Source organism: Anas platyrhynchos, chromosome 17, assembly GCF_047663525.1.
Source record: "Anas platyrhynchos isolate ZD024472 breed Pekin duck chromosome 17, IASCAAS_PekinDuck_T2T, whole genome shotgun sequence".
Taxonomy (NCBI): domain Eukaryota; kingdom Metazoa; phylum Chordata; class Aves; order Anseriformes; family Anatidae; genus Anas; species Anas platyrhynchos.
Genome location: NC_092603.1, coordinates 1,698,976 through 1,726,592, shown reverse-complemented (window position 1 = coordinate 1,726,592; position 27,617 = coordinate 1,698,976). Strand labels below are relative to the sequence as shown.

The window sequence follows — 27,617 nt, the reverse complement described above, 5'->3', positions numbered from 1 at the left end:
CCTTCCAACCACACCCAACTTGGATACCAAGAGCTAGTGAGCCTGAACACCTGGGTTTTCCCCAGTGCTGCCAGGAATCACTTGGGGGTACCTGCTTTGGCCATGGCACCTTGAGGCTCAGTCAGCTCCATCTCATACAGATGCTCCCAGTCTATCGGGGGCTCACTGGTGCCACCTACCCCTGCAACCAAGAGAGCAGTGTGGGTTATTAGATGCTCCCATGCAATGCTGTCCCCACCCCTGTCCCTGTCACCCACCTGCAGTCACCAGGGATGTGTAGGACTTGGAGACACGCCCCTGCACCACGCCATGCACCTCCACCCGGTACATGGCCCCTGGCACCAGCCCTGGCACCCGGGCCACTGCTGTGTCCCCTGGCACCCGCAGCTCCCCCTCGGCCCCCTCTGGCTCCCCCAGGGGCCGGTAGCGGATCACCACAGTCTCTGAGTGGCCCCGCAGCCCATCCAGGTCCACAAGGGCCTCTCCGGCAGCCCCTGGCATAAGCTGGGGCTTGGGGTGGGGACTTTGGTGGAGGTGGCGGAGGAACTGGTAGCGCAGCGAGGCTGGGCTGCGGCGAAGCAGGTAGGAGAGGATGGCTCGGGCCACTGCAGGCACTGTCTGGTTACCCCGGAGAGGGAAGTCCGTGGCCCGGAGGTGGCTCTCCAGGCGCTGCAGCAATGACCCGTTATAGGATGAGAGCTTAGCCCCCAGGTCATGCAGAGATGGAACACCTGGGAGCACTGGGGACATGGGAGATGCTGGGGAGACCGGGGACTTTGGTGATGTTGGGGACTGTGGAAATGCAGGTGACCTTGGGGATACTGGGGATGCTGGTGCCTCTGGGGACCTTGGGGACACTGGTGACCATGAAGATTCAGGGGAAGCTGGTGATGCCGGGGACACTGGTGACACTGGAGACCTCGGGGATGCTGGTGACCTCGGGGACCCTGGAGATGCTGGGGATCCCGGTGACCTTGGAGATGTTGGGGATGCTGGTGACCCCAAGGACCCTGGTAAGACCAGGGATGCATCCGGTGATACTGGTGATGCCGGGGATCCCAGGGACCCTGGTGACCCTGGGGATGCTGGTGACACTGGGGACCGTGGGGATGCTGGAGACCCTCGGGCTGATGGTGATGCTGGGGCCACTGGAGATGCCAGGAATGTAGGGGACCCCAGGGGCCCCCCGTGGGTGGGCAGGGGCTGGGCAATCACTGTGAGAGCAAAGGGGATCAGGGTCAGCAGCCTGACCTCAATAGCCCCCATCTGCCACAACCCAGGGACCCACAGAGGGACACAGGGGTGGATGGACATGGGAACAGACTAGGACACATGGACACAAAGGGGCAGACTGTGGACATCTGGGACCACAGAGAGAGACTGGGAACCCCCAGACTCATGGGGACGGACTGGGACAGACAGACTCGTGGGGGCAGACTGGAAACATCTGGACCCAGGGCACAGAGGGACGCACAGGGAGGCCCCAGTAGATGTGGGGATACGTGGGCCCATGGGGACACGTGGGGATATACTGGGGTCACATGGATCCATTGGGGCAGACGCAGATGGACAGGGCTGGGGGGACACATGGACCCACAGGGACACACAGACCTCCTCTGGGCAGACAGACGCACGTGGACCCGCAGAGCCATAGGGACATAAAGACACATGGGGACAGACAGAGGCTGCAGGCACCACCCCTGTACCCATTCCCATCCCAGTCACCATCCCTGTCCCATGTCTGTCTCCATCCCCACCCCTACCCCCATGCCTGTCTCTGTCCCCATCCCTGTGGCTGTGACATCCTTGTTCCTGTCCCCACTCCTGTACAATTCCCATCCTGATGCCCTCCCCATCCCCATGTCCATGCTTGTTCCCCACACCATCCCTGTCCTCACCCAATCCCCATGCGCATGCTGTCCCCATTACTGTGCCTGCATCATCCCTGTCCCCATGTCTGTCCTTGTGCTACTGTTCCTGTACCTGTGCTGAATGTTGTCCCCATCCATGCATTGTTCCTGTCTTCACCCCCATGTTGTTCCCATCTCCATGTTGTCCCAGCCACCATGGCCATGCTCTCCCCACCCCTGTCCCACCCCCAACCCCTGTCCTCACCCCTGTGCCCATGACATTCCCATGCCCATGCTGTCCCCATTACTGTCCCCATGCCTGTCCCAGTCCCCAGCCCTTCCAGGCCAGGTGGCACGTACAGGTGCGGACGCGCAGGGTGCCAGGCATCCCGAGGTGCTGGTCCCGCTGGGCCTGGATGAAGAGCTCAAAGGCACTTCCAGGCACCAGCCCTGTCACCTCGAAGGTGACAGCAGAGCCAGGCAGTTCGTGGGTGGCCATTGCTTCTGGTTCATCCTGGGGAGAGAGGACATGTCAAGGACACGTTGGGGACACCAAAGTGGGACCTGTTTCTGAGCCAGGCAGCAGGCAGGTGGCCACAATGGCTTCTCCTGGAGTTGGGGAATGTCTTGGAGTCACACTGGGGACATATTGAGGGCACCGAAGTGGGGATGCAGTGGAGACAGTGGTGAGGACACCTTATCCCTGAGCCAGGTAGGTGGCAGCATACAATGGTTTGTCCTGGGGCTGGGGGACATGTTGGGGAACCTCATGGGGAGCTACTGGGGACACACTGGTGACACCACAGTGGGGACATGTCCCAGTCCCTAAGCAGAGCTGCAGGCAGATCATTGCAGCTCATTCTGGGGATATGGGGCATGCTGGGGACACCCTGGGGACACTGTGCTGGGGACACATCACCATTCCCAAGCCAGGCAGCAGGAGGGTGGCCACAGCTATTGGCTTATCCTATGGACAACAGATGTATTGGGGACAGGCAACAGATGGGTCACACCACTGTGGCTCACCCTGGGCACAGGGGACACAAAGAAGAGATGTCCCCATCCCCGAGCCACAAAGCAGCATGGAGACCTGGCCCTTGGCTTGGTGTGAAGACAACAGGCACATTGGGGACATGTTGGGGATACAACAGAGGTGTCCCCAGAAGGGCTAGAAGCAGATGGCTACGGACACCAACTCATCCTGGGGACAAGGGACACATTGAAGACATGTTGGAGCTACACTACCACACTGGGGATACTGCTCTGCTGGGGACACACCCCAATCCCTGTCCCTGTCCCCAGCTTACCATGGGGATGAGGGCCACCTGGTAGCCATCCACGGGCATGCTCGGCCGAGGCCAGCTCACACGGAAGGAGGTCTGGTTGCGTGCAGTCAAGCGTGGTGTCACTGCGGGGATCTCTGCAGGGACACAGCCCTTTTGGGAGGTGCCACCACAGGGATGCTCTGGGGCACCCCAGGATGGGGCAACCACAGGTTGGGAACAACACGAGGACACCTGGGAATGGGGCACCCATGGAGTGGGGACACCCTGGGGATACCACAGGACAGGGCACCAAGAGGATGGGGACAAGCACAGGGACGTGGAAGGAGTGCCCAAGGAACAAGAGTGCCCAAGCCATGGGGACACTGGGATAGTGGACACCCCCAGGGCCATGGGGACACCCGAAGCAGTGGGGAACTCTGAGGAGGGGCTGGGAGTGAAACCAGAAGCACTGAGGAACCCAGGGCACTCTGTGGGGGACAACCAAGAGCACTGGGATGGAGACACAGAGTGAGCATTATAGAACAGCAGGAGATACTGGGGGATACACTGATGTGGGGTATCAGGACCCAACATGGCTGGGGGGAGGGGGTGGGGGTTTGGATGAGGAAGCTGGGGGGCAGTGGGGATGCTTGGGGACATATAGGGACACCTGGAGACATACCGAGGGTGCAGTGGGGTCCACCACGGCCGGGGGGGCAGGCAGGTGTAGCACAGGATGGCCCGGTGAAGCCGGCGAAGCAGTGGCAGCGGCCAGCCCGGCAGCGGCCCTGGTCACTGCAGTCGAGGGGGCATCGGGGCTCGGGGCAGGGGAGGCCCCCCCCACCCTCCCCCAGCCGGCACCCACACCCGCAGCCCCCTGCCTCAGGGGTGCTGCACAGTCCCCGTGCTGCCGTGCGCCCTGCAGGGATGTGCATTGTCTTCCTGGTCCCCATGTGCCCCATGTAACCCCCCTCATTCCACCCCCTGCATCCCCCATATTCCTTCATAAGCCCCCCATGTCCCCCCAAACCTCCCCCCGTCCCTCATACCCCCTCATATCCCACCCCCGTTCCCCTTATCCACCCCCCCACATTCTTAATTTCCTCCACATTCCCCTGTACCACCCTATACTCCATGTCCCCTGTCCCCTGCATACCTCCCATGCTCCCCCCCACGTTCTCCCATATTCCCCATGCCCCCAAACATATCCCTCATGTCCCTATCCCCCATGCTCCCCCCCATATCCCCCAAGTCCCCAAACATATCCCCCATGCTTCCCCCCTGCGTCCCACCCATATCCCCAGTGTCTCCAAACATATGCCCCATGTCCCCATCCCCCGTGCTCCCCCCCCTCATGTCCCCCACACTCTCCCATGCCCCCCCCCACACCTCCATATGCCTCCCATATCCCCCCACCCTCCCTATCCCTATCCCCATACCGGTGCCGGCCTGGGGCCCCCCGTTGTCCCCGCACTGCCCCTGCAGCGCCCGCACTTCTCCTTCCAGCTCCCGCAGGCGCCCCAGCACTGCCTCCAGTGCTGCAGCCCCACAAGGGAGCTCTGGGGAGCCAGGTGGGGGTCCAGGGGGGGGTCCTACCCCCCCCTGCACCCTTTGCAGTGTCAACACCAGCAGCAGTAGTGGCAGCCCCAGGCTCATGATCCTGCAGGGAGGGGATAGATGGCACCCACGGGGGACCACGGGGTTGAATGTGGACACCCGGGTAGACCCACGGATGCCCATGGGGATGTGTGGGGAAAACATGGGACTCACAGACACCTGCAGGGACACGTGGATGCCCACAGCACCCATGGCAGACACACATGGGACATAAGGACACCCATGGAGGGCAGAGGGATACCCACGGGGGACACATGGCACCCAAGCAGCCACCCAGACCAGGGGCATCCAGGGGAACCCGTGCAGGGAAACAGAAATAGCAGCCACCCCTCACATACCCCCATGGCAGCACCCACCCGTGGCACCTGCAGACCACAGCACTCATCCATAGCACCCATGGCAGCACTGCCCCACAGCTCTGACCTGTGCCACCCACAGCGGCCACCCACAGCACCAATGACCACTGCACCCATGACCCATTCATGGCACTGCTCCATCGCACCCACGACCCACGACACCCACCCACACCATCACTGCCCCACAGCTGTGGTGTCACTCCCTGCCCTCCCAGACCCTGAGGGCCCTATTGCCCCATGGAGGCCTCAAGGAGCTGGGAGCTGGAGGCTGTGGGGTGGCCCCAGGTCTTGGAGTGAGCTGTGTGCACCAGTACTGCCACCAGTACTGCCACAGTTTCCACTGACTCCAGTAGCTTCATTCCTCCAGTGCCTAGTAACTCCAATAACACCAGTAACCACCAGCAAATGCCAGTGACCCCACCCTCCAACAACCCAGCAACACCAGTAACATCATGAACTCCAGTAATGCCAGCAACACCTACAGCATTAGTAACCCCAGTAACACCAGCAGTGCCAGCAACGCCAGTGATGCCAATAATTCCAGTAACTCCTGCAATTCCAATAGCTCCAGTGATTCCAGTAGCTCCAGCAGCACCAGCAAATGTAATTAGTCCAGTAACGCCAGCAATACCAGCAACACCAGCAATGCCAATTACTCCAGTAACACCAGCAACACCAGCAGCACCAGCAATGCCAATTACTCCAGTAACACCAGCAACGCCAGCTGCATCAGCAACGCCAACAGCACCAGCAATGCCAATTACTCCAGTAACTCCAGCTACTCCAGGAACACCAGTAATGCCAGTAACACCAGTAATGCCTGCAGCACCAGACCCTACCAGCCCCTCTGGCCGCTCTGTGACCCTGTCCCATGATACCTGCCCGGTGCCGCTGCTGCTCTCAGGCAGTCGAAGCAGCTGTGGCTGCAGCACAGGGGGGTTGGGACCCAGCCAATTGGGGGCTGGGGGTGGGGCTGGCCCAGTAGGGCTCGGCCCGGCCCAGTTGGGCCCAGTTGGACCCAGTTGGGGCCCACTGGTTCTGCTCAGCCTGGTTCGGCTCAGCTCCACTCAGCTCAACCCAGCCCAGCTCAGTGCAGCGCAGCGCAGCCTGGTTTAGCTCAGCCCGGTTCTGCTCAGCTTGGCCCACTTCGGTTCTGCTCAGCCAGCTTTAGCCCAGCTCACCCAGTTCGGTTCGGTTCAGTTTGTCCCAGCACGGCGGGCGGCGGGTGCAGCAGTGCCGGAGGAGCGGGGCGGCTCCGTCCCTTTCATAGCCCCAGGCCGGGCGCTCCGCCAGCGCTGAGCTCACGGCGCGGCCCCACCGCAGGTGCCGCCGGACCGGGGCAGAAGCAGGCTGGACACTGGACAGCACCGGGTTCAGCTGAGATGTACCCGGGACAGGAACGGGGCAAGAACCCGAACAGGAGTGGGGCAGAACCAGGATGGACCTGGAGCAGAACTGAAGGGTCCAGCACTGCCCCCGCACCTGCCCCTCCTTGAGGTCCGGTAGACACCAGGGGGCCTTGAGCCCCCCGCCGTCTCCCTGTTACCCCATGGGCTGGGGGAACCAGGACCACCCCCCCCTACTCCGAGCGGGGCCCCCAGCCTGGCCACGGCCCTGGGATGAGCGGGACCAGGCGGGATCGGGCGGACCCCGGGGGGGGCCTGGGATGTGTTTACGGGCAGCGGTCACCGCAGCAACCAAACATCTGGGCGGCGCGGCCAGATGTGGGGTCCAGCTGCCATAGCAGAGCGGTGACACAACGCGTGGGGGGGGCCAAAGGAGGGGGAGTCCACAGCTCCCAGCGCTCCCAGGAAACCAGCACAGCCTGCTCCAGGGCTCCCCGTGCTCCCAGTAACCCAGCACTGCCTGCCCCAGTGTTCCCAGTAATGACAACCAGCCCCGGTGCTCCCAGAATCCTAGCATGGCCTGTCCTGGTGCACCCAGAAACCCCAGCACTGCCTGCCCAACAGCTCCCAATGCTCCCAGTAACACAGCACAGCCAGCCACAGTGGTCCTAGCATTGCCACTATGTCAGCATAGCCAGCCAGGCTGGCCCCAGTATCCTAGTGCAGCTTGCCCTGGTGCCCCCAGTAACTCCTGCACTGCCTGCCCCACAGCTCCTGATGCTCCTAGTAACTTGTTGCCACCTGCCCCATGGCTCCCAGTGCTCCCAGTAACTGCAATTCCCCCTCCATCTGTGTACCCCCAGCCCCAGCTACCCCATGGCTCTGAATGCCATCCCACAGCTCCAAGACCTAGGGCAGTGCTGGCTCAGCGAGGCACAAACACGAAGCGGGGCTTGCTGGGCCTGTCCCTGTCCCATCCCCAGTGCAGTGGTGCAGTGGGGCCAGGCCATGGGGCTGTGCTGTGGGACCAGCCATGGGCAGGGGGCACCATGATCTGGGGGCCACACTGTGGGCTTGGCTGCAAGAGTGTGACAGGGGTAGAGGGGGGGAGAGCTGGGCCATGGGGCTGTGCTGCAGTGCTGTGGGACTGCAGAGCTTTGCTATGGGGCCAAGGCTTGGGGCTTTAGGACCAAGCTGCAGGGCTGTGCTATGGGGCTATTCTGGGGGGGCTGGGGGGGGCAGACTGTGGGACTGTGATGTGGGACCATGCCGTGGGGCTGCGCCACAGACGGGGCCGGGTGGGGCCATGACTCAGCTTGGCCCTGGGCTCCCCCCTCCATGTTCCCCCCCCCCACTGCTGTTGTTGTTGTTGCTGCGGGACACGGGGCAGGGGGAGTAGGCTCGGCTTGGGTCCACTGCGTGGGGGCTGGAGACACCCGGGCGCCTGGGTCCCTGGGGGACAGTGGGGTGTGAGGTGCAGGGCAGGGTTCTTCGCATGCCTGCGTCCCCCAAGGCTGGAGTTGTGGGGCAGAGCGGGGTGGGGGGAGGCTGGATGTCTGGGTCCCTAGGGCCTGGGGGTGTGGGGCAGAGCCGGGGGGGCCGGACGCCCGGGTTTGCTGGCTTGAAATCATGTTTTGCTCTTCGCCTCCGGCCGGGCGGGCCCAACCCGGCGGGGCTGGGGGTCACGTGTGGGGCTGGGGGGGTAAGGGGGGGGATAGGACATGTGAGGTGCTGGGGTTCACGTGCAGGGCTGGTGAGTATAGGATGTGGGGAGGGCAGGGGGGCTAAGATGGGGCTAGGAGCTGGCATGGGGCACATGGGGCTTGGGAGGACGCATGGGGCTTGTGTGGGGCTGGAGGACACAAGGGAAGTTGTAGGGCATGGGCACATATGGGGCTGAGGGGAGAAAGAGAGGCTGAGGGGGTATTAACACTTTTGGGGCTGGGTGCGCATGGGCATGTGAAGAGCTGGGGGCAATGGGGCTTGTGTGGAGCTGGTGAGCACAGTGTAGGGGGGGGCATGGAATGCATAGGAGGCTGTAGGGCAGATGTTGAGCTGGGTATGTTGGGGGGAGAGGGGGGTGCAGCCCCATGTTGTGGGAGAGAGACTGCTCCGGCCCAGCCCCGCTGCTCGTTCTGAGGAATGTCCTCGGCTTTCACCAACAGCCTGAGGGCAGGTGGCTGCCGGAGACACTTGGGGGTCATGGAGTGACCCCAGCCCTATGGTACCCGCAGGACCACACCACAATTCTCACCTCTATGCCTCAGTACCCCCCATCCCGCTCGTTCCTCCCCAGTGACACCCAACGTGGCAGCGCGGAGCAGAGCCCAGCGCCCTGCTGCATGGACAGGACACATTGCCCCTGTGAGTGACGGGAGGGTGTGAGTGGGGAGACCCACCCATACTGGGAGGCTCTGGAAGCTACCCCACACCCCTCAGCACCACAGGGCCCTGGCCATGCTGCCCCTTGACCCCACATGTTAGGACAGGGACCTGGTATGGTTCCAAGCAACCCCAGGGCAGGGGACCCTTCTCTAGGCTCAGGTAACCCTTGGTCCCCACAGCTCCCATCACCCTCCAGGCACAACTGGGGCTGGTAGTCCCTGCTTGGATGTCCCCTGCTCTGCTGCTGGCACAGGGACAGCCCATCCAGGGCTGCTGCGGGCTGAGCCCTGGCACCCTGTGACACTGAGTCAGGCCAGGGAAGTGGGATGCTGTGGTGGCCCTGTGGGCTCAGACGTGGCCCCAAAGCTCCCGCTTCCTCCAGGGCTCACTCGCTGCAATGTTCCCCAGGGGATGGCCGTTCCTGCAGTGTCCCTGTCCCTCCTGACAGGGCCACCAATGCCTGTCAGGGAGGAGAGAGAGCAGCTGCTGGGATGCCAAAGGGCGGCCGTGGTGCAGCTGGTGAGGGAGGGAGCGGTGGGACGGTGGTCTCTGCAGTCCCCTCATGTAATGGCTGGTCTTCAAAGCTGCCCTTCAAGCAGCCATCGGTCCACTTAGTCTCCTTAGGGCCTCAAAGCCACAGCTCAGGTCCCTGCTGGTTCTTGAAGTCCCCTCAGGTGACCGGCAGTCCCCACAGGACCTCCTCAGTGACCGTTCCTCTTCGCATTGCCCTCCACTCCCCACTGCTCCCCGCAGTCCCCTCAGGACCCGCTGGGTCCTGTGGTCCCCACAGGGGCCACAGTCCCCCCTCTTCCTCCAGGCACCCTTTCCCACCAGGTCTCTCAGTGGTGAGGGCCCTGCGTGCCCCATGCTTCAGCCTCCCAGCCCCACAGGGAGCCCAGCCCAGGGCCCAGCCTCCCCCCCCCGCTGCAGAATCCATGGCCCCGCAATGCCTGTCAGAGCTCGACTCCCTTTTTCTACTGCTTCTCTTAACTAGCCTGAAGCCCTGAAGTTAGTGCTGATAATTTCAGCAGTGCTGGGCTCAAGCTGACCAAACCCTCCCCGAGCCCACAGAAACCTTTATAAAAGGCACGTGATCTTAGCAAAAACATCAGTGGTTTATTTTTGTTTTATCCATGCCTGGAGCTCCCTCAGATCACCTCAGAGTGCAGTGCCATAAACACAACTTGTGTGCACTTACCCTGTGTGTAACAGGTCGGATTAAGCACAGCTATTTCTGCAATATGGTTAATAAAAGCAGCTCTTAAGAGGAATATCTAGAAAGTGACAATGGAAGTGGCGCAGCGCACTGCCTGCTGACAGTACTGTTATCATACTGGACCTGAAAGAAATTGCTACAGGGGACTGGTGTGCCTGAAGAAGCCTCAGCAGGTGCATAGGTAGTGCCATGAGGCACAAAGTGATTACGTGTAACAGGTGAGGACTTGCATCCTTGTCCATTATGCAAATAACAGCAGGGCTTGAGTACCACCGAGCTGTGGCTCCCTGCTGAAATGATCTTGCTCCTGGTGGTGCCTGGAGCTTTGTCACAGCAGAGGGAGATGGAGGCTGTGTCCAAGGTGAGGGTTTGAAGCAAACAGGGCTGCTGTGCTCAGGAGAAAGCTGCTGGGCCTCATTCTTCCATTTAATGGCGCTTCCTAAAACAGGAGAGGATGGTGGGATGGCTCTGGGGAGCTCCCCAGCAGGGATTTCCCAGGTACACAGCAGGGCAGAAGGGGCCTTACCTGTATCTCCACACCCAAAGTGCACCAATCACAACCACAGCTGCCAGCAGAGCAACCACAAGCCCTGCGATCAGCCCAGCATTTGATTGCCCTGAGGAACACAAGCCCGTCATCTTTCCTGCTCTGCTCCATCAGCACAGCTCAGGAGCCCCATCCCAGAGGCACCTACCCCAGGGGATGAGGAGGCTGCGGGTACCCAGGCTGCGGTGGCGAATGCGGCAGGCGTAGCTGTGCCCATCATGGGGGGCCACGGTCAGGCCGCTGTAGACCTGGTAGGTGAGGTCGGCGTTGGGTAGGACAGCGCTAGTGTTCAGGGCCGGGCCCGGTGGCACCTCGTGGCCGTCCCGCAGCCAGGCCACGCTGATGGGCCGTGGGTAGAAGCCGGTGATGCGGCAAACCAGCAGGAGCTGGGCTGGGCCAGCTTTGCGGGCAAAGACGGTGGCAGTGGGCAGCTCTGTGGGGTGAGAGTGAGAGCTAAGGGGAGCCTAGCAGGAATACTGCTTGGCTCCCTGTTGTCAGAGGGGAGACTTTCAGGTGGCTGTGCCAGGGTTGAGGAGGGTCTTACCATGTCTCTCTAGAGATGCCCTCCCGTACTCAATGAACCTTTCCAAAATGTCAACACAGGTGACATTGAGGAGCACTTGTATCAGCTCATTGAGGGTGGTGGCATTGTTCAACAAATGCTCAGCAGTTGCTGACATCTCATTATCTGGCACCCGATCCCAAGTTCCCTTTTTCAGGTGGAACTGGAGCAAGTCCTCGCCCTCATAGGCAATGGCAAGGAATGTCCTGGTAGTCCTGTTGGGCTCGAGCTTGCAGCTTATGGATGACTGGAACACGAAAGGGTCTGGGGGGAGACAGGATGTGGAGGGTGGAGGGGATATGAGGGGTGTTCAGAATTGCGTCCCCTCGGGAGCCTTAGGGGGTCCGCTTGAGTTGCATCTCCATCCCCAAGGGTTCTGCAGAAGCCAGGCCCGTGGAGGTGCCCACCAGCCTTGGCTCATGCCCCCAAGGGGTCACTTGGAAATGGAGGGGGGACTGTGGGCACGTACAGGACATTCTGATGTGGTTGGTGAGCTTCTGCACCAGGCTGTTGAAATCCCGCACGTATGACTTGATGGAGCTCTCAATGACATCCCAGTCACCTTTGGGCAGGGCTGGACGCAGCCAGGGCTGGTGGTAATGGATGTCCCCGGTGCGTCTGTCCAGCGAACCAATTTTGATGTCCCCCACGAGGCCAAGGCCCCCCACTTGCATGGATGTGGCATTTTGGAAGGTGACGAAATGGAGTAGCTGGAGCATGTGAGAGCCTGCTGGAGAGGGGGGAGAGAGCTGGGGAAAGTGATGCCACTTTTGTCAGGCCCTGACAGCTTCTTGGGGTCCCCTGCACCCCCACCACTACTTCAGCAGCCCCAGCTCTGGCCCCCCAGCTTGACCATGGCCCTGTGAAGGAGGGTATGTGGAGCAGGGGGGAGAGTAGAGGAAGGGGAGCAGATTGGGGTGAGCTTCTACTTACCCTCCAGCTCTGCCCACGTCCCAGGAAAGAAGAAGAAGAAGGGGAAGAGGAGAAGGCAACAGGGCTGCATGGTATCCACAGCAAGGCCACAGGCAAACACAGAAGTTGGAAGATGGAGCTGTGTGGGCTGCTTACTTCTCCCCAGGGTGACTCTGATATCAGTGGTGGCACTGAGTGCCCTGACAGCCAATGGAGCTGGCGTTGCGGTTTTGGGGTGGGCCCTAAGGTGCCCTCTGTCAAGAGCTGGGCTGGGACACCCAGGGCTGCCAGGTCTAGGGGCCTGGGTGGGTTCTCCTAGGGCTGCACTTGCACCCCAAGACAATGAGGGAGGCAAAGCTTGGCCTTGTGCCAAGTTTCCCCGATCCCCTGAGCAAAGCACTGAGGGGATTGTGGGCAGCAGCGCTCAGTGGAGGGCAATGCAAAGAGGAACGGTCACCAAGTCCTGCGGGGACTGCTGGTCACCTGAGCTGAGGGTCTGAGGCCCCAAGGAGACTGAGGGGACCAGTGGCCGCTTGAAGGGCAGTTTTGAAGATCAGCCATCACCTGAGGGGACTGCAGGGACCACCGTCCCCCCGTTCCCTCCCTCGCCAGCTGCACCACGGCTGCGCTTTGGCATCCCAGCAGCTGCTCTCTCGCCTGCCAGCCAGGCACTGGAGGCCCTGTCAGGAGGGACGGGGACACTGCAGGAAAGGCAGGGAGGCAAGAGAGCAGCTGCTGGATGCCAAAGGGCGGCCGTGGTGCAGCTGGCAAGGGAGGGAACGGGGGGACGGTGGTCTCTGCAGTCCCCTCAGGTTATGGCTGATCTTCAAAGCTGCCCTTCAAGCGGCCACCGGTCCCCTCAGACTCCTCAGGGCCTCAAAGCCTCAGGTCAAGTCCCTGCTGGTTCTTGAAGTCCCCTCAGGTGACCGGCAGTCCCCACAGGACCTCCTCAGTGACCGTTCCTCTTCGCATTGCCCTCCACTCCCCACTGCTCCGCGCAGTCCCCTCAGGACCCGCTGGGTCCTGTGGTCCCCCCCACAGGGGCTACAGTACCCCCTCTTCCTCCGGGTGCCCCTTCCCACCAGGTCTCTCAGTGGTCAGGGCCCCATGTGCCCCATTCTACAGCCTCCGAGCCCCACGGGGAGCCTAGCCCAGGGCCTGGGATCCCCCTCCCAGCCGCAGAATCCATGGCCCCGCAATGCTCGGCTCTTTTTTTCTACTGCTTCTCTTAACTAGCCTGAAGCCCTGAAGTTAGTGCTGATAATTTCAGCAGTGCTGCGTCCAAGCTGGCCAAACCCTCCCCGAGCCCACAGAAACCTTTATAAAAGGCACATGATTTTAGCAAAAACATCAGTGGTTTATTTTCGTTTTATCCATGCCTGGAGCTCCCTCAGATCACCTCAGAGTGCAGTGCTCCTTGGTGCCATAAACACAACTTGTGTGCACTTACCCTGTGTGTAACAGGTCGGATTAAGCACAGCTATTTCTGCAATATGGTTAATAAAAGCAGCTCTTAAGAGGAATATCTAGAAAGTGACAATGGAAGGGGTGCAGCGCACTGCCTGCTGACAGTACTGTTATCATACTGGACCTGAAAGAAATTGCTACAGAGGACTGGTGTGCCTGAAGAAGCCTCAGCAGGTGCATAGGCAGTGCCATGAGGCACAAAGTGATTACGTGTAACAGGTGAGGACTTGCATCCTTGTCCATTATGCAAATAACAGCAGGGCTTGAGTACCACATCTTTCCCAGCTGTGGCACCCTGCTGAGATGATCTTGCTCCTGGTGGTGCCTGGAGCTTTGTCACAGCAGAGGGAGATGGAGGCTGTGCCCAAGGTGAGGGTTTGAAGCAGACAGGGCTGCTGTGCTCAGGAGAAAGCTGCTGGGCCTCATTCTTCCATTTAATGGCGCTTCCTAAAACAGGAGAGGATAGTTGAATGGCTCTGGGGAGCTCTCCAGCAGGGATTTCCCAGGTACACAGCAGGGCAGAAGGGGCCTTACCTGTATCTCCACACCCAAAGTGCACCAATGACAACCACAGCTGCCAGCAGAGCAACCACAAGCCCTGCGATCAGCCCAGCATTTGATTGCCCTGAGGAACACAAGCCCGTCATCTTTCCTGCTCTGCTCCATCAGCACAGCTCAGGAGCCCCATCCCAGAGGCACCTACCCCAGGGGATGAGGAGGCTGCGGGTGCCCAGGCTGCGGTGGCGAATGCGGCAGGCGTAGCTGTGCCCATCACGGGGGGCCACGGTCAGGCCACTGTAGACCTGGTAGGTGAGGTCGGCGTTGGGTAGGACAGCGCTGGTGTTCAGGGCCGGGCCCGGTGGCACCTCGTGGCCGTCCCGCAGCCAGGCTACGCTGATGGGCCGTGGGTAGAAGCCGGTGATGCGGCAAACCAGCAGGAGCTGGGCTGGGCCAGCTTTGCGGGCAAAGACGGTGGCAGTGGGCAGCTCTGTGGGGTGAGAGTGAGAGCCAAGGGGAGCCTAGCAGGAATACTGCTTGGCTCCCTGTTGTCAGAGGGGAGACTTTCAGGTGGCTGTGCCAGGGTTGAGGAGGGTCTTACCATGTCTCTCTAGAGATGCCCTCCCGTACTCAATGAACCTTTCCAAAATGTCAACACAGGTGACATTGAGGAGCACTTGTATCAGCTCATTGAGGGTGGTGGCATTGTTCAACAAATGCTCAGCGGTTGCTGACATCTCATTATCTGGCACCCGATCCCAAGTTCCCTTGTTCAGGTGGAACTGGAGCAAGTCCTCGCCCTCATAGGCAATGGCAAGGAATGTCCTGGTAGTCCTGTTGGGCTCGAGCTTGCAGCTTATGGATGACTGGAACACGAAAGGGTCTGGGGGGAGACAGGATGTGGAGGGTGGAGGGGATATGAGGGGTGTTCAGAATTGCGTCCCCTCGGGAGCCTTAGGGGGTCCGCTTGAGTTGCATCTCCATCCCCAAGGGTTCTGCAGAAGCCAGGCCCGTGGAGGTGCCCACCAGCCTTGGCTCATGCCCCCAAGGGGTCACTTGGAAATGGAGGGGGGACTGTGGGCACGTACAGGACATTCTGATGTGGTTGGTGAGCTTCTGCACCAGGCTGTTGAAATCCCGCACGTATGACTTGATGGAGCTCTCAATGACATCCCAGTCACCTTTGGGCAGGGCTGGACGCAGCCAGGGCTGGTGGTAATGGATGTCCCCGGTGCGTCTGTCCAGCGAACCAATTTTGATGTCCCCCACGAGGCCAAGGCCCCCCACTTGCATGGATGTGGCATTTTGGAAGGTGACGAAATGGAGTAGCTGGAGCATGTGAGAGCCTGCTGGAGAGGGGGGAGAGAGCTGGGGAAAGTGATGCCACTTTTGTCAGGCCCTGACAGCTTCTTGGGGTCCCCTGCACCCCCACCACTACTTCAGCAGCCCCAGCTCTGGCCCCCCAGCTTGACCATGGCCCTGTGAAGGAGGGTATGTGGAGCAGGGGGGAGAGTAGAGGAAGGGGAGCAGATTGGGGTGAGCTTCTACTTACCCTCCAGCTCTGCCCACGTCCCAGGAAAGAAGAAGAAGAAGGGGAAGAGGAGAAGGCAACAGGGCTGCATGGTATCCACAGCAAGGCCACAGGCAAACACAGAAGTTGGAAGATGGAGCTGTGTGGGCTGCTTACTTCTCCCCAGGGTGACTCTGATATCAGTGGTGGCACTGAGTGCCCTGACAGCCAATGGAGCTGGCGTTGCGGTTTTGGGGTGGGCCCTAAGGTGCCCTCTGTCAAGAGCTGGGCTGGGACACCCAGGGCTGCCAGGTCTAGGGGCCTGGGTGGGTTCTCCTAGGGCTGCACTTGCACCCCAAGACAATGAGGGAGGCAAAGCTTGGCCTTGTGCCAAGTTTCCCCGATCCCCTGAGCAAAGCACTGAGGGGATTGTGGGCAGCAGCGCTCAGTGGAGGGCAATGCAAAGAGGAACGGTCACCAAGTCCTGCGGGGACTGCTGGTCACCTGAGCTGAGGGTCTGAGGCCCCAAGGAGACTGAGGGGACCAGTGGCCGCTTGAAGGGCAGTTTTGAAGATCAGCCATCACCTGAGGGGACTGCAGGGACCACCGTCCCCCCGTTCCCTCCCTCGCCAGCTGCACCACGGCTGCGCTTTGGCATCCCAGCAGCTGCTCTCTCGCCTGCCAGCCAGGCACTGGAGGCCCTGTCAGGAGGGACGGGGACACTGCAGGAAAGGCAGGGAGGCAAGAGAGCAGCTGCTGGATGCCAAAGGGCGGCCGTGGTGCAGCTGGCAAGGGAGGGAACGGGGGGACGGTGGTCTCTGCAGTCCCCTCAGGTTATGGCTGATCTTCAAAGCTGCCCTTCAAGCGGCCACCGGTCCCCTCAGACTCCTCAGGGCCTCAAAGCCTCAGGTCAAGTCCCTGCTGGTTCTTGAAGTCCCCTCAGGTGACCGGCAGTCCCCACAGGACCTCCTCAGTGACCGTTCCTCTTCGCATTGCCCTCCACTCCCCACTGCTCCGCGCAGTCCCCTCAGGACCCGCTGGGTCCTGTGGTCCCCCCCACAGGGGCTACAGTACCCCCTCTTCCTCCGGGTGCCCCTTCCCACCAGGTCTCTCAGTGGTCAGGGCCCCATGTGCCCCATTCTACAGCCTCCGAGCCCCACGGGGAGCCTAGCCCAGGGCCTGGGATCCCCCTCCCAGCCGCAGAATCCATGGCCCCGCAATGCTCGGCTCTTTTTTTCTACTGCTTCTCTTAACTAGCCTGAAGCCCTGAAGTTAGTGCTGATAATTTCAGCAGTGCTGCGTCCAAGCTGGCCAAACCCTCCCCGAGCCCACAGAAACCTTTATAAAAGGCACATGATTTTAGCAAAAACATCAGTGGTTTATTTTCGTTTTATCCATGCCTGGAGCTCCCTCAGATCACCTCAGAGTGCAGTGCTCCTTGGTGCCATAAACACAACTTGTGTGCACTTACCCTGTGTGTAACAGGTCGGATTAAGCACAGCTATTTCTGCAATATGGTTAATAAAAGCAGCTCTTAAGAGGAATATCTAGAAAGTGACAATGGAAGGGGTGCAGCGCACTGCCTGCTGACAGTACTGTTATCATACTGGACCTGAAAGAAATTGCTACAGAGGACTGGTGTGCCTGAAGAAGCCTCAGCAGGTGCATAGGCAGTGCCATGAGGCACAAAGTGATTACGTGTAACAGGTGAGGACTTGCATCCTTGTCCATTATGCAAATAACAGCAGGGCTTGAGTACCACATCTTTCCCAGCTGTGGCACCCTGCTGAGATGATCTTGCTCCTGGTGGTGCCTGGAGCTTTGTCACAGCAGAGGGAGATGGAGGCTGTGCCCAAGGTGAGGGTTTGAAGCAGACAGGGCTGCTGTGCTCAGGAGAAAGCTGCTGGGCCTCATTCTTCCATTTAATGGCGCTTCCTAAAACAGGAGAGGATAGTTGAATGGCTCTGGGGAGCTCTCCAGCAGGGATTTCCCAGGTACACAGCAGGGCAGAAGGGGCCTTACCTGTATCTCCACACCCAAAGTGCACCAATGACAACCACAGCTGCCAGCAGAGCAACCACAAGCCCTGCGATCAGCCCAGCATTTGATTGCCCTGAGGAACACAAGCCCGTCATCTTTCCTGCTCTGCTCCATCAGCACAGCTCAGGAGCCCCATCCCAGAGGCACCTACCCCAGGGGATGAGGAGGCTGCGGGTGCCCAGGCTGCGGTGGCGAATGCGGCAGGCGTAGCTGTGCCCATCACGGGGGGCCACGGTCAGGCCACTGTAGACCTGGTAGGTGAGGTCGGCGTTGGGTAGGACAGCGCTGGTGTTCAGGGCCGGGCCCGGTGGCACCTCGTGGCCGTCCCGCAGCCAGGCTACGCTGATGGGCCGTGGGTAGAAGCCGGTGATGCGGCAAACCAGCAGGAGCTGGGCTGGGCCAGCTTTGCGGGCAAAGACGGTGGCAGTGGGCAGCTCTGTGGGGTGAGAGTGAGAGCCAAGGGGAGCCTAGCAGGAATACTGCTTGGCTCCCTGTTGTCAGAGGGGAGACTTTCAGGTGGCTGTGCCAGGGTTGAGGAGGGTCTTACCATGTCTCTCTAGAGATGCCCTCCCGTACTCAATGAACCTTTCCAAAATGTCAACACAGGTGACATTGAGGAGCACTTGTATCAGCTCATTGAGGGTGGTGGCATTGTTCAACAAATGCTCAGCGGTTGCTGACATCTCATTATCTGGCACCCGATCCCAAGTTCCCTTGTTCAGGTGGAACTGGAGCAAGTCCTCGCCCTCATAGGCAATGGCAAGGAATGTCCTGGTAGTCCTGTTGGGCTCGAGCTTGCAGCTTATGGATGACTGGAACACGAAAGGGTCTGGGGGGAGACAGGATGTGGAGGGTGGAGGGGATATGAGGGGTGTTCAGAATTGCGTCCCCTCGGGAGCCTTAGGGGGTCCGCTTGAGTTGCATCTCCATCCCCAAGGGTTCTGCAGAAGCCAGGCCCGTGGAGGTGCCCACCAGCCTTAGCTCATGCCCCCAAGGGGTCACTTGGAAATGGAGGGGGGACTGTGGGCACGTACAGGACATTCTGATGTGGTTGGTGAGCTTCTGCACCAGGCTGTTGAAATCCCGCACGTATGACTTGATGGAGCTCTCAATGACATCCCAGTCACCTTTGGGCAGGGCTGGACGCAGCCAGGGCTGGTGGTAATGGATGTCCCCGGTGCGTCTGTCCAGCGAACCAATTTTGATGTCCCCCACGAGGCCAAGGCCCCCCACTTGCATGGATGTGGCATTTTGGAAGGTGACGAAATGGAGTAGCTGGAGCATGTGAGAGCCTGCTGGAGAGGGGGAAGAGAGCTGGGGAAAGTGATGCCACTTTTGTCAGGCCCTCTCAACTTCTTGGGGTCCCCTGCACCTCCCCCTACCACTTCAGCAGCCCCAGCTCTGGCCCCCCAGCTTGACCCTGGCCCTGTGAAGGATGACATGTGGAGCAGGGGGGGGAGTAGAAGAAGGGGAGCAGATTGGGGTGAGCTTCTACTTACCCTCCAGCTCTGCCCACGTCCCAGGAAAGAAGAAGAAGAAGGGGAAGAGGAGAAGGCAACAGGGCTGCATGGTATCCACAGCAAGGCCACAGGCAAACACAGAAGTTGGAAGATGGAGCTGTGTGGGCTGCTTACTTCTCCCCAGGGTGACTCTGATATCAGTGGTGGCACTGAGTGCCCTGACAGCCAATGGAGCTGGCGTTGCGGTTTTGGGGTGGGCCCTAAGGTGCCCTCTGTCAAGAGCTGGGCTGGGACACCCAGGGCTGCCAGGTCTAGGGGCCTTGGTGGGTTCTCCTAGGGCTGCACTTGCACCCCAAGACAATGAGGGAGGCAAAGCTTGGCCTTGTGCCAAGTTTCCCCGATCCCCTGAGCAAAGCACTGAGGGGGTTGTGGGCAGCAGCGCTCAGCGGAGGGCAATGCAAAGAGGAATGGTCACCAAGTCCTGCGGGGACTGCTGGTCACCTGAGCTGAGGGTCTGAGGCCCTGAGGAGACTGAGTGGACCGGTGGCCGCTTGAAGGGCAGTTTTGAAGATCAGCCATCACGTGAGGGGACTGCAGAGACCACCGTCCCCCCGTTCCCTCCCTCGCTAGCTGCACCACGGCCGCCCTTTGGCATCCAGCAGCTGCTCTCTCTCCTCCCTGCCAGGAACTGGTGGCCCTGTCAGGAGGGACAGGTACACTGCAGGAAAGGCAGTGAGGCAAGAGAGCAGCTGCTGGATGCCAAAGGGCGGCCGTGGTGCAGCTAGCGAGGGAGGGAACGGGGGGACGGTGGTCTCTGCAGTCCCCTCAGGTGATGGCTGATCTTCAAAACTGCCCTTCAAGCGGCCACCGGTCCACTCAGTCTCCTCAGGGCCTCAGACCCTCAGGTCAAGTCCCTGCTGGTTCTTGAAGTCCCCTCAGGTGACCGGCAGTCCCCACAGGACCTCCTCAGTGACCGTTCCTCTTTGCATTGCTCTCCACTCCCCACTGCTCCCCGCAGTCCCCTCAGGACCCGCTGGATCCTGTGGTCCCCACAGGGGCCACAGTCCCCCCTCTTCCTCCAGGCACCCCTTCCCACCGGGTCTCTCAGTGGTGAGGGCCCTGCGTCACCAGTGCTACAGCCTCCCAGCCCCACGGGGAGTCTAGCCCAGGGCCCGGGATCCCCCTCCCAGCCGCAGAATCCATAGCCCCGCAATGCTTGGCTCCCTTTTTCTACTGCTTCTCTTAACTCGCCTGAATCCCTGAAGTTAGTGCTGATAATTTCAGCAGTGCTGGGCTCAAGCTGACCAAACCCTCCCCGAGCCCAAAGAAACCTTTATAAAAGGCACGTGATCTTAGCAAAAACATCAGTGGTTTATTTTCGTTTTATCCATGCCTGCAGCTCCCTCAGATCACCTCAGAGTGCAGTGCTCCTTGGTGCCATAAACACAACTTGTGTGCACTTACCCCGTGTGTAACAGGTCAGGTTAAGCACAGCAATTTCTGGAATATGGTTAATAAAAGCAGTTTTAAGAGGAATATCTAGAAAGTGACAATGGAAGGGGTGCAGCGCACTGCCTGCTGACAGTACTGTTATCATACTGGACCTGAAAGAAATTGCTACAGGGGACTGGTGTGCCTGAAGAAGCCTCAGCAGGTGCATAGGTAGTGCCATGAGGCACAAAGTGATTACGTGTAACAGGTGAGGACTTGCATCCTTGTCCATAATGCAAATAACAGCAGGGCTTGAGTACCACATCTTTCCCAGCTGTGGCTCCCTGCTGAGATGATCTTGCTCCTGGTGGTGCCTGGAGCTTTGTCACAACAGAGGGAGGTGGAGGTTGTGCCCAAGGTGAGGGTTTGAAGCAAACAGGGCTGCTGTGCTCAGGAGAAAGCTGCTGGGCCTCATTCTTCCATTTAATGGCGCTTCCTAAAACAGGAGAGGATGGTGGGATGGCTCTGGGGAGCTCCCCAGCAGGGATTTCCCAGGTACACAGCAGGGCAGAAGGGGCCTTACCTGTATCTCCACACCCAAAGTGCACCAATCACAACCACAGCTGCCAGCAGAGCAACCACAAGCCCTGCGATCAGCCCAGCATTTGATTGCCCTGAGGAACACAAGCCCATCAGCTTTCCTGCTCTGCTCCATCAGGACAGCTCAGGAGCCCCATCCCAGAGGCACCTACCCCAGGGGACGAGGAGGCTGCGGGTGCCCAGGCTGCGGTGGCGAACGCGGCAGGCGTAGCTGTGCCCATCACGGGGAGCCACGGTCAGGCCACTGTAGACCTGGTAGGTGAGGTCGGCGTTGGGTAGGACAGCGCTGGTGTTCAGGGCCGGGCCCGGTGGCACCTCGTGGCCGTCCCGCAGCCAGGCCACGCTGATGGGCCGTGGGTAGAAGCCGGTGATGCGGCAAACCAGCAGGAGCTGGGCTGGGCCAGCTTTGCGGGCAAAGACGGTGGCAGTGGGCAGCTCTGTGGGGTGAGAGTGAGGGCTAAGGGGAGCCCAGCAGGGGCACTGCTTATCCCTGTTGTCAGAGGGGAGACTTTCGGGTGGCTGTGCCAGGGTTGAGGAGGGTCTTACCTTGTCTCTCCAGATCTGCCCTCCCGTACTCAATCAACCTTTCCAAAATGTCAAAACAGGTGACACTGAAGAACACTTGTATCAGCTCATTGAGGGTGGTGGCATTGTTCAACAAATGCTCAGCGGTTGCTGACATCTCATTATCTGGCACCCGATCCCAAGTTCCCTTGTTCATGTGGAACCGGATCAAGTCCTGGCCCTCATAGCCAATGACAAAGAAAGATCTGGTAGTCCCGTTGGGCTGGAGCTGGCAGCCTCTAGAGGTCTGGAAGACAAAAGGATCTGGGGGGAGACAGGATGTGGAGGGTAGAGGGGATATGTGGGGTGTTCAGTATTGCGTCCCCTCAGGAGCCTTAGGGGGTCCGCTTGAGTTGCGTCCCCATCCGAAAGGGCTCTGCAGAAGCCTGGCCTGTGGAGGTGCCCACCAGACTTGGCTCATGCCCGAGGGGTCACTTGGAAATGGAGGGGGGACTGTGGGCACGTACAGGACATTCTGATGTGGTTGGTGAGCTTCTGCACCAGGCTGTTGAAATCCCGCAGGTATGACTTGATGGAGCTCTCGATGACATCCCAGTCACCTTTGGACAGGGCTGAACGCAGCCAGGTCTTGTAATAATGGATGTCCCCAGTGAGGCTGTCCAGGGAACCAATTTTGATGTCCCCCATGAAGCCAAGCCCCCGCAATTGCATGGACGTAGCATTTTGGAAGGTGACGAAATGGCGTAAATGGAGCATGTGAGAGCCTGCTGGAGAGGGGGGAGAGAGCTGGGGAAAGTGATGCCACTTTTGTCAGGCCCTCTCAACTTCTTGGGGTCCCCTGCACCCCCCCACCACTTCAGCAGCCCCAGCTCTGGCCCCCCAGCTTGACCATGGCCCTGTGAAGGACAACATGTGGAGCAGGGGGGAGAGTAGAGGAAGGGGAGCAGATTGGGGTGAGCTTCTACTTACCCTCCAGCTCTGCCCACGTCCCAGGAAAGAAGAAGAAGAAGGGGAAGAGGAGAAGGCAACAGGGCTGCATGGTATCCACAGCAAGGCCACAGGCAAACACAGAAGTTGGAAGATGGAGCTGTGTGGGCTGCTTACTTCTCCCCAGGGTGACTCTGATATCAGTGGTGGCACTGAGTGCCCTGACAGCCAATGGAGCTGGCGTTGCGGTTTTGGGGTGGGCCCTAAGGTGCCCTCTGTCAAGAGCTGGGCTGGGATACCCAGGGCTGCCAGGTCTAGGGGACTAGGTGGGTTCTCCTAGGGCTGCACTTGCACCCCAAGACAATGAGGGAGGCAAAGCTTGGCCTTGTGCCAAGGGTCCCCGATCCCCTGAGCTAAGCACTGAGGGGATTGTGGGCAGCAGCGCTCAGCGGAGGGCAATGCAAAGAGGAATGGTCACCAAGTCCTTTGGGGACTGCTGGTCACCTGAGCTGAGGGTCTGAGGCCCCAAGGAGACTGAGGGGCCAGTGGCCGCTTGAAGGGCAGTTTTGAAGATCAGCCATCACCTGAGGGGACTGCAGGGACCACCGTCCCCCCGTTCCCTCCCTCGCTAGCGGCACCACGGCCGCCCTTTGGCATCCCAGCAGCTGCTCTCTCTCCTCCCTGACAGGCACTGGTGGCCCTGTCAGGAGGGATGGGGACACTGCAGGAACAGCCATCCCCTGTGGAACAGTGCAGTGAGTGAGCCCTGGAGGAAGTGGGAGCTTTGGAGCCACATCCGAGCCCACAGGGCCACCGCAGCATCCCCCCATCCCGGGCCTGACTCAGTGTCACAGGGTGCCAGGGCTCAGCCCGTAGCAGCCCTGGATGGGCTGTCCCTGTGCCAGCAGCAGAGCAGGGGACATCCAAGCAGGGACTACCAGCCCCAGTTGTGCCTGGAGGGTGATGGGGTGCCCTGCCTGCAGGACGAGCTTCCCGGGGGCACTGGTACCACACTAGAGCTGTTCAGAGGAGCCCAGCAGTCCCTTAGGGATTCAGGCGGTTCCCCCAGGGCACCAAGGGGCTTTGGGGGGTGACAGCACTGGTACCACCCACCCTCAGCCAGAGTGGGACAAGCTTCTCCTTGCCTGTGTTTCAGTTCTGCTTTTGCCCCCAGCATGGGGGCCCGGGAAAGGGGAAGAGAAACTGCAAGCTGGGGGAACGTGCCTGGGAATGAGCAGTGGGGGAGATGGGCTGGGGGTGGGGCTGTCCCTTCTCACTGCGTTGTCCCCATGCCCAGCACCCAACAGGTGCTGCAGCACCCCACTTTTGGCATGGGTGCCTTGACCCGAGTGTGGACCCTCTGCCACCGGTTGGGGTGTGTGGGTGTGTGAGGCTGTGGTTGCTCATCGCCCCCTCGCCGGGCAGCTCCATTCCCAGGGTGAAGCAGGTGGCACAGGACTGTCCCCCTCCACTGGGGGTACAGATGCAGCAGGGGGAACCCAAAATGGAGGCATTTCAGCTCCGCTCCATCCTGTACTTCCTGACCTCCAGCCCAGGCCCTCCCTAAAACCCCTACCCCAGCCCCATTGGTGGAGCGCTGCTGCTAGGACCCCATAGATGCTTCCTCCTCCTGCCACCCGGACTGCTTCAGCCTCACCCCAACCACCATGCGGCTGCATTGCCTCCTCTTCCTCCTCCTGCTTCTCTTCCACAGGACATGGGCAGAAACAGAAGGTAAGTGGGAGCTCTGGGAGACCCCCACCCACCTGTCCCTCCGCTACCGGACTCCACTGGTAGTCCTGGCAAGGGGGGCATGGCTAAGACCTTCCCCTACATGGGGAGGACAGTCTGCAGCACTAAGGGGTTGCCCCCCACCCCACAGCACCCAGAGGTGCCTCCAGGTCAGGGCTCACTGTCCTGCCCAGCACTGGTGTAGGGACTTAGGTGCCCGAGCAGCCATGGGGCTGGGGGCTCTCCAGGCAGGCTTAGGGTGCCAGGGTGCCCCTGAAGGCATTGTTCTGCAGGCACCAGGGGAGGGTCTGGGCCCCCTGTGGTACTGTGGGCCCCTTCCAGCAGTTGCCTGTTTGCGGGGGAGCTGCCCCGGTGAGAAGTTGTTTTGGGTGCTGCTGTCACCTGGAGCGTTTTGCCACAGCACCAGGACACCCTCCAATGAAAGCAGGGAACCAGGTGGGACCAGAGGGGTCCCTTGGGCATGGGGGTCACTGTGGTGTGGGGCACGGTACATCCTTCATTTCCCCTCCCCCCCCTTCTCTTGAAGCCCCATCTCCTCTCCCAGCAGAATCAAAGCTTTTCCAGCTACTCCAGACCTTCCTCCTCCCCAGTGCCAACTCCACCAAGGTGGCCGGGGTGGCTGTGCTGACAGACATGTTCGTCTACATGCTGGACCCGGACACCTGGAACCTCCGCATCTGCTACCCCTGGGTCCACCAGGCCATGGCTGAGGGTGACCTGGTGAAGCTTATGTCCTCCTTCAAGCTTGCCATGCGCAATGTGATCCGATTCATGCACGAGATGGCCATTCAGGTGCAGGCGGAATGTGAGTATGGGGAGAGCTGCAGACGCAGCACCCCTTCCCACCAGGGCAGGGTTGGCAGGGTCTTGGCAGGGGGTGACAGCCTCCAAAGGGCAAAGGAGGCTCCAGCTACTTGGTGGGTGTGGAGGCAGTGTGCTGAAATGCCCTGCATACTGGGGAGCTGCTGTCAAACCTGGCAGGGCTGCAGGACCTGCACAGCACTGATGAGGGAAGGAGAAACATGGACGGAACGTTTGGGGGCAACATGGAAGTAGAAACTTGGGGTAGCACTCTGGGGGGCACAGTGGTGCTCAAACGCCCAGCCCTTATGTTTGATCTACCCTGACAACTCATAGGGTGCGCAGGGTCCTGGAAGCACAACCCCACTGCCAATGGTGGCCCTGCCCACACCTTCCCAGCTGCCCCCACCTTGGGCCACCCCTGTCCCCATGCTCACAGCCCCCTTCTGCTACCTCTGCTCCTTGCAGACCCTGTGGTGTTCCAGGTCCATACAGGCTGTGAGCTTCACCCCAATGGGACGAGCCGCGCCTTCGCCAAAATTGGGGAGGGCGGCAGAGACCTGGTAGAGTATGAGGCCAGGAGAAGGTACTGGGCTGTCCAGCAGTCGACCCTGCTGGCCAAGCTGGTGGGCCATTCCCTCAATGAGATGATGGCTGTCACAGAAATGGTGGAGCACCTCCTTTACAAAACCTGCCCGAGCCACGTCCGCGCCCTGTGCAGGTATGGGAAGGCAGACCTGGAAAGACAAGGTGAGAACCCTGTGGCCCCAGCACGGCCACACCAATGCACCCCCCATGCTGGGGCCAAGTGGTGCCCTTGCTGGGCTCCCCTTGGCCCTCACTCTCACCCTACAGAGCTGCCCACTGCCACTGTCTTTGCCCGCAAAGCTGGCCCAGCCCAGCTCCTGCTGGTTTGCCGCATCACCGGCTTCTACCCACGGCCCATCAGCGTGGCCTGGCTGCGGGACGGCCATGAAGTGCCACCGGGCCCGGCCGTGAACACCAGTGCTGTCCTGCCCAACGCCGACTTCACCTACCAGGTCTACAGCGGCCTGACCGTGGCCCCCCATGATGGGCACAGCTACGCCTGCCGCGTTCGCCACCGCAGCCTGGGCACCCGCAGCCTCCTCATCCCCTGGGGTAGGTGCTAGGGACGGGGCGGCGTGGGGGTGGCTTCCTCTCTGGTGCTTCCATGTGCTCACGTCTGCCGTCCACTCTCTCCCCGTACCAGAAAACCGCATTGTGACTCCCGCTGTCATCATTGTTATCGTGGTGCTGGTCCTTGCTGTTGCCATTGCCATTGGTGCTGCTTGGTGGTGGAAGTACAGGTGAGGGCTCCAGCCAAAGGGAAAGAGTCCCCTTGGATAGCAAGCACAGCTCACGCTGATCCCCCCTTGCAGGAAAGGTGCCATGTCCAGGCAGGATCCCCGGGAATCCCTCATCTGATGCCCGCCCCCGTGCTGAGACCCCCTGCTCCCTGCTCTGTCCCCAACACACCTGCATTAACAGAGGTGACAAAGGGGGGCCAGGCCAGTGGGGCACAAGCAGGCCACATAGGAGCAAGAGAGATGGAAGGATCTGGTGGACAGTCACCCCTCAAGGCACATGGAGCACTGTGCCCCCCAAAGACTGGTCACAGCCCCCAGTGCTCCCTACCAGTGGGTGCAGAGCAAACCCCATTGCAAGGGAAGGACACGAAGGCCACCAGCCCCTGGATGTTGGAGAAAAACTACAGCTGTGGGTGCCCCCACCTGCAGCAGGAGGAGACAGCCAAGAGCTGCCCCAATTCCCCAGCACTCAGGGTCCCCGCAAACCCTCCAAGACACCCTATGGCCAAGGGGTATCCCATTCCCAGCCTGCCCTGTGTGCTCACCCCCACACATGTCGCTGCCCTGCCTTGTGGCCCCAGCCCAGTCCCTGGGCTTATCACCAAGCTCCCCTCTCCTCCTCTCCTGCTGGAATTGGCATGGGGCAACAGTGGCATGGCCAGAGCCCCAGGCATGGGACCTCCAGGACCCCAAACACCCTCACAAAAACACAGGATAGAGGAGGTTGGAAGGAACCTCTGGAGACCATCCAGTCCAACTCCCTTGTTAAAGCACGGTTGCCTAGAATATGCTGTGCAGGGTCACATACAGGTGGGTTTTGAATATCTCTACAGAAAGAAACTCCACAATCTCTCTGCCAACCTGTTCCAGTGCTCTGTCACCAGCACAGTAAAGAATTTTTTCCTCATATTCAGATGGAACTTTGTGTTTCAGTTTGTGCCTCTTGGTTCTCTTCCTATCACTGGGAGCTGCTGAATAAGAGTCTGGCCCCATCATCTTGACACCCTCCCTTAAGATACTGATATATTAGGATATTGATATCCTCTTATCTAGGCCAAACAGGCCCAGCTGCCTGTACAGTGCTGTGCTCTGCACTTGTAGCTAGAAGTGTCACACCAATGCTTTGTTTATTGCTGAGCAATACTGGTACAGCATCACGATTCCCTCCAGCCCCCAGAGCCAGAAGGCTGGGGCTGGGTAAGAGGTGGGATGGGGACATCAC

The 27,617-nt window shown here is 60.2% G+C and overlaps 6 protein-coding genes across 36 annotated transcripts in view; 1 reads left to right on the top strand and 5 right to left on the bottom strand.

The window, feature by feature from the left end:
* TNXB (tenascin XB) overlaps positions 1-6,636 on the bottom strand; it is a 38,765-nt gene extending 32,129 nt beyond the window's left edge. For 13 of the 24 annotated variants that reach the window (XM_072024782.1, XM_072024794.1, XM_072024780.1 and 10 more), the window contains exons 1-7: positions 6,270-6,633; positions 4,555-4,775; positions 3,798-4,034; positions 3,158-3,270; positions 2,211-2,364; positions 258-1,214; positions 92-181 (exon numbers count right to left, since the gene is read on the bottom strand). In XM_072024782.1, the coding sequence (XP_071880883.1) occupies positions 92-181; positions 258-1,214; positions 2,211-2,364; positions 3,158-3,270; positions 3,798-4,034; positions 4,555-4,771 (1,768 nt within the window). In that variant the 5' untranslated portion in view covers positions 4,772-4,775; positions 6,270-6,633. Of the gene's footprint in view, positions 1-91; positions 182-257; positions 1,215-2,210; positions 2,365-3,157; positions 3,271-3,797; positions 4,035-4,554; positions 4,776-6,269 lie in introns of all 24 variants that reach the window. The other 11 variants (XM_072024779.1, XM_072024801.1, XM_072024784.1 and 8 more) reach the window with 6 other exon arrangements.
* Positions 6,637-9,949: 3,313 nt separating this feature from the next.
* On the bottom strand, positions 9,950-12,708 carry LOC101794457 (antigen-presenting glycoprotein CD1d). Of its 2 annotated transcripts, none has more exons than XM_027470522.3 (6): positions 12,078-12,708; positions 11,614-11,874; positions 11,127-11,408; positions 10,731-11,015; positions 10,562-10,652; positions 9,950-10,474 (listed from the first exon to the last, which is right to left on the bottom strand). In XM_027470522.3, exons 1-6 carry the CDS (start codon positions 12,145-12,147, stop codon positions 10,462-10,464), a joined length of 1,002 nt encoding a protein of 333 aa, XP_027326323.3. In that variant the 5' UTR covers positions 12,148-12,708; the 3' UTR covers positions 9,950-10,461. The 2 variants fall into 2 exon arrangements, with proteins under 2 accessions (XP_027326323.3, XP_027326324.3); XM_027470523.3 differs by having other exon boundaries at positions 11,614-11,871.
* A 684-nt stretch (positions 12,709-13,392) lies between these two features.
* Positions 13,393-16,204, bottom strand: LOC139998900 (antigen-presenting glycoprotein CD1d-like). Of its 2 annotated transcripts, none has more exons than XM_072024878.1 (6): positions 15,574-16,204; positions 15,110-15,370; positions 14,623-14,904; positions 14,227-14,511; positions 14,058-14,148; positions 13,393-13,970 (listed from the first exon to the last, which is right to left on the bottom strand). In XM_072024878.1, the coding sequence occupies exons 1-6, from the start codon at positions 15,641-15,643 to the stop codon at positions 13,958-13,960; spliced, it is 1,002 nt and encodes a 333-aa protein (XP_071880979.1). In that variant the 5' UTR covers positions 15,644-16,204; the 3' UTR covers positions 13,393-13,957. The 2 variants fall into 2 exon arrangements, with proteins under 2 accessions (XP_071880979.1, XP_071880980.1); XM_072024879.1 differs by having other exon boundaries at positions 15,110-15,367.
* Positions 16,205-16,888: 684 nt separating this feature from the next.
* LOC139998901 (antigen-presenting glycoprotein CD1d-like) lies at positions 16,889-19,429 on the bottom strand. Of its 2 annotated transcripts, none has more exons than XM_072024880.1 (6): positions 19,071-19,429; positions 18,606-18,866; positions 18,119-18,400; positions 17,723-18,007; positions 17,554-17,644; positions 16,889-17,466 (listed from the first exon to the last, which is right to left on the bottom strand). In XM_072024880.1, exons 1-6 carry the CDS (start codon positions 19,138-19,140, stop codon positions 17,454-17,456), a joined length of 1,002 nt encoding a protein of 333 aa, XP_071880981.1. In that variant the 5' UTR covers positions 19,141-19,429; the 3' UTR covers positions 16,889-17,453. The 2 variants fall into 2 exon arrangements, with proteins under 2 accessions (XP_071880981.1, XP_071880982.1); XM_072024881.1 differs by having other exon boundaries at positions 18,606-18,863; positions 19,071-19,427.
* Positions 19,430-20,381: 952 nt separating this feature from the next.
* On the bottom strand, positions 20,382-23,113 carry LOC101798100 (antigen-presenting glycoprotein CD1d). Of its 2 annotated transcripts, none has more exons than XM_013107507.5 (6): positions 22,557-23,113; positions 22,094-22,354; positions 21,609-21,890; positions 21,215-21,499; positions 21,046-21,136; positions 20,382-20,958 (listed from the first exon to the last, which is right to left on the bottom strand). In XM_013107507.5, exons 1-6 carry the CDS (start codon positions 22,624-22,626, stop codon positions 20,946-20,948), a joined length of 1,002 nt encoding a protein of 333 aa, XP_012962961.4. In that variant the 5' UTR covers positions 22,627-23,113; the 3' UTR covers positions 20,382-20,945. The 2 variants fall into 2 exon arrangements, with proteins under 2 accessions (XP_012962961.4, XP_005028304.4); XM_005028247.6 differs by having other exon boundaries at positions 22,094-22,351.
* Positions 23,114-23,774: 661 nt separating this feature from the next.
* On the top strand, positions 23,775-27,304 carry LOC101798404 (antigen-presenting glycoprotein CD1d). Of its 4 annotated transcripts, none has more exons than XM_005028252.6 (6): positions 23,775-24,248; positions 24,814-25,071; positions 25,536-25,817; positions 25,923-26,207; positions 26,299-26,395; positions 26,468-27,304. In XM_005028252.6, the coding sequence occupies exons 1-6, from the start codon at positions 24,182-24,184 to the stop codon at positions 26,511-26,513; spliced, it is 1,035 nt and encodes a 344-aa protein (XP_005028309.4). In that variant the 5' UTR covers positions 23,775-24,181; the 3' UTR covers positions 26,514-27,304. The 4 variants fall into 4 exon arrangements, with proteins under 4 accessions (XP_005028309.4, XP_005028308.4, XP_005028310.4 ...); XM_005028251.6 differs by having other exon boundaries at positions 24,811-25,071; XM_005028253.6 differs by having other exon boundaries at positions 23,777-24,248; positions 24,857-25,071.
* The last annotated feature ends 313 nt before the right edge of the window (positions 27,305-27,617 follow it).

Excerpts from the sequence above, each read along its gene's own strand:
- LOC139998901 (XM_072024880.1), bottom strand. The coding sequence starts at position 19,140 with ATGCAGCCCTGTTGCCTTCTCCTCTTCCCCTTCTTCTTCTTCTTTCCT. Across the intron at positions 18,401-18,605 it reads CAACCACATCAGAATGTCCT|ACCCTTTCGTGTTCCAGTCA; the intron begins GTACGTGCCCAC and ends GTCTCCCCCCAG. Across the intron at positions 18,008-18,118 it reads GGCATCTCTAGAGAGACATG|AGCTGCCCACTGCCACCGTC; the intron begins GTAAGACCCTCC and ends CTCACCCCACAG.
- LOC139998900 (XM_072024878.1), bottom strand. The coding sequence starts at position 15,643 with ATGCAGCCCTGTTGCCTTCTCCTCTTCCCCTTCTTCTTCTTCTTTCCT. Across the intron at positions 15,371-15,573 it reads GACGTGGGCAGAGCTGGAGG|CAGGCTCTCACATGCTCCAG; the intron begins GTAAGTAGAAGC and ends CCCCCTCTCCAG. Across the intron at positions 14,149-14,226 it reads CAGCCTCCTCATCCCCTGGG|GGCAATCAAATGCTGGGCTG; the intron begins GTAGGTGCCTCT and ends TGTGTTCCTCAG.
- LOC101798404 (XM_005028250.6), top strand. The coding sequence starts at position 24,182 with ATGCGGCTGCATTGCCTCCTCTTCCTCCTCCTGCTTCTCTTCCACAGG. Across the intron at positions 26,208-26,298 it reads CAGCCTCCTCATCCCCTGGG|AAAACCGCATTGTGACTCCC; the intron begins GTAGGTGCTAGG and ends TCCCCGTACCAG. Across the intron at positions 26,396-26,467 it reads GCTTGGTGGTGGAAGTACAG|GAAAGGTGCCATGTCCAGGC; the intron begins GTGAGGGCTCCA and ends CCCCCCTTGCAG.
- LOC101798100 (XM_013107507.5), bottom strand. The coding sequence starts at position 22,626 with ATGCAGCCCTGTTGCCTTCTCCTCTTCCCCTTCTTCTTCTTCTTTCCT. Across the intron at positions 21,891-22,093 it reads CAACCACATCAGAATGTCCT|ATCCTTTTGTCTTCCAGACC; the intron begins GTACGTGCCCAC and ends GTCTCCCCCCAG. Across the intron at positions 21,137-21,214 it reads CAGCCTCCTCGTCCCCTGGG|GGCAATCAAATGCTGGGCTG; the intron begins GTAGGTGCCTCT and ends TGTGTTCCTCAG.
- LOC101794457 (XM_027470522.3), bottom strand. The coding sequence starts at position 12,147 with ATGCAGCCCTGTTGCCTTCTCCTCTTCCCCTTCTTCTTCTTCTTTCCT. Across the intron at positions 11,409-11,613 it reads CAACCACATCAGAATGTCCT|ACCCTTTCGTGTTCCAGTCA; the intron begins GTACGTGCCCAC and ends GTCTCCCCCCAG. Across the intron at positions 11,016-11,126 it reads GGCATCTCTAGAGAGACATG|AGCTGCCCACTGCCACCGTC; the intron begins GTAAGACCCTCC and ends CTCACCCCACAG.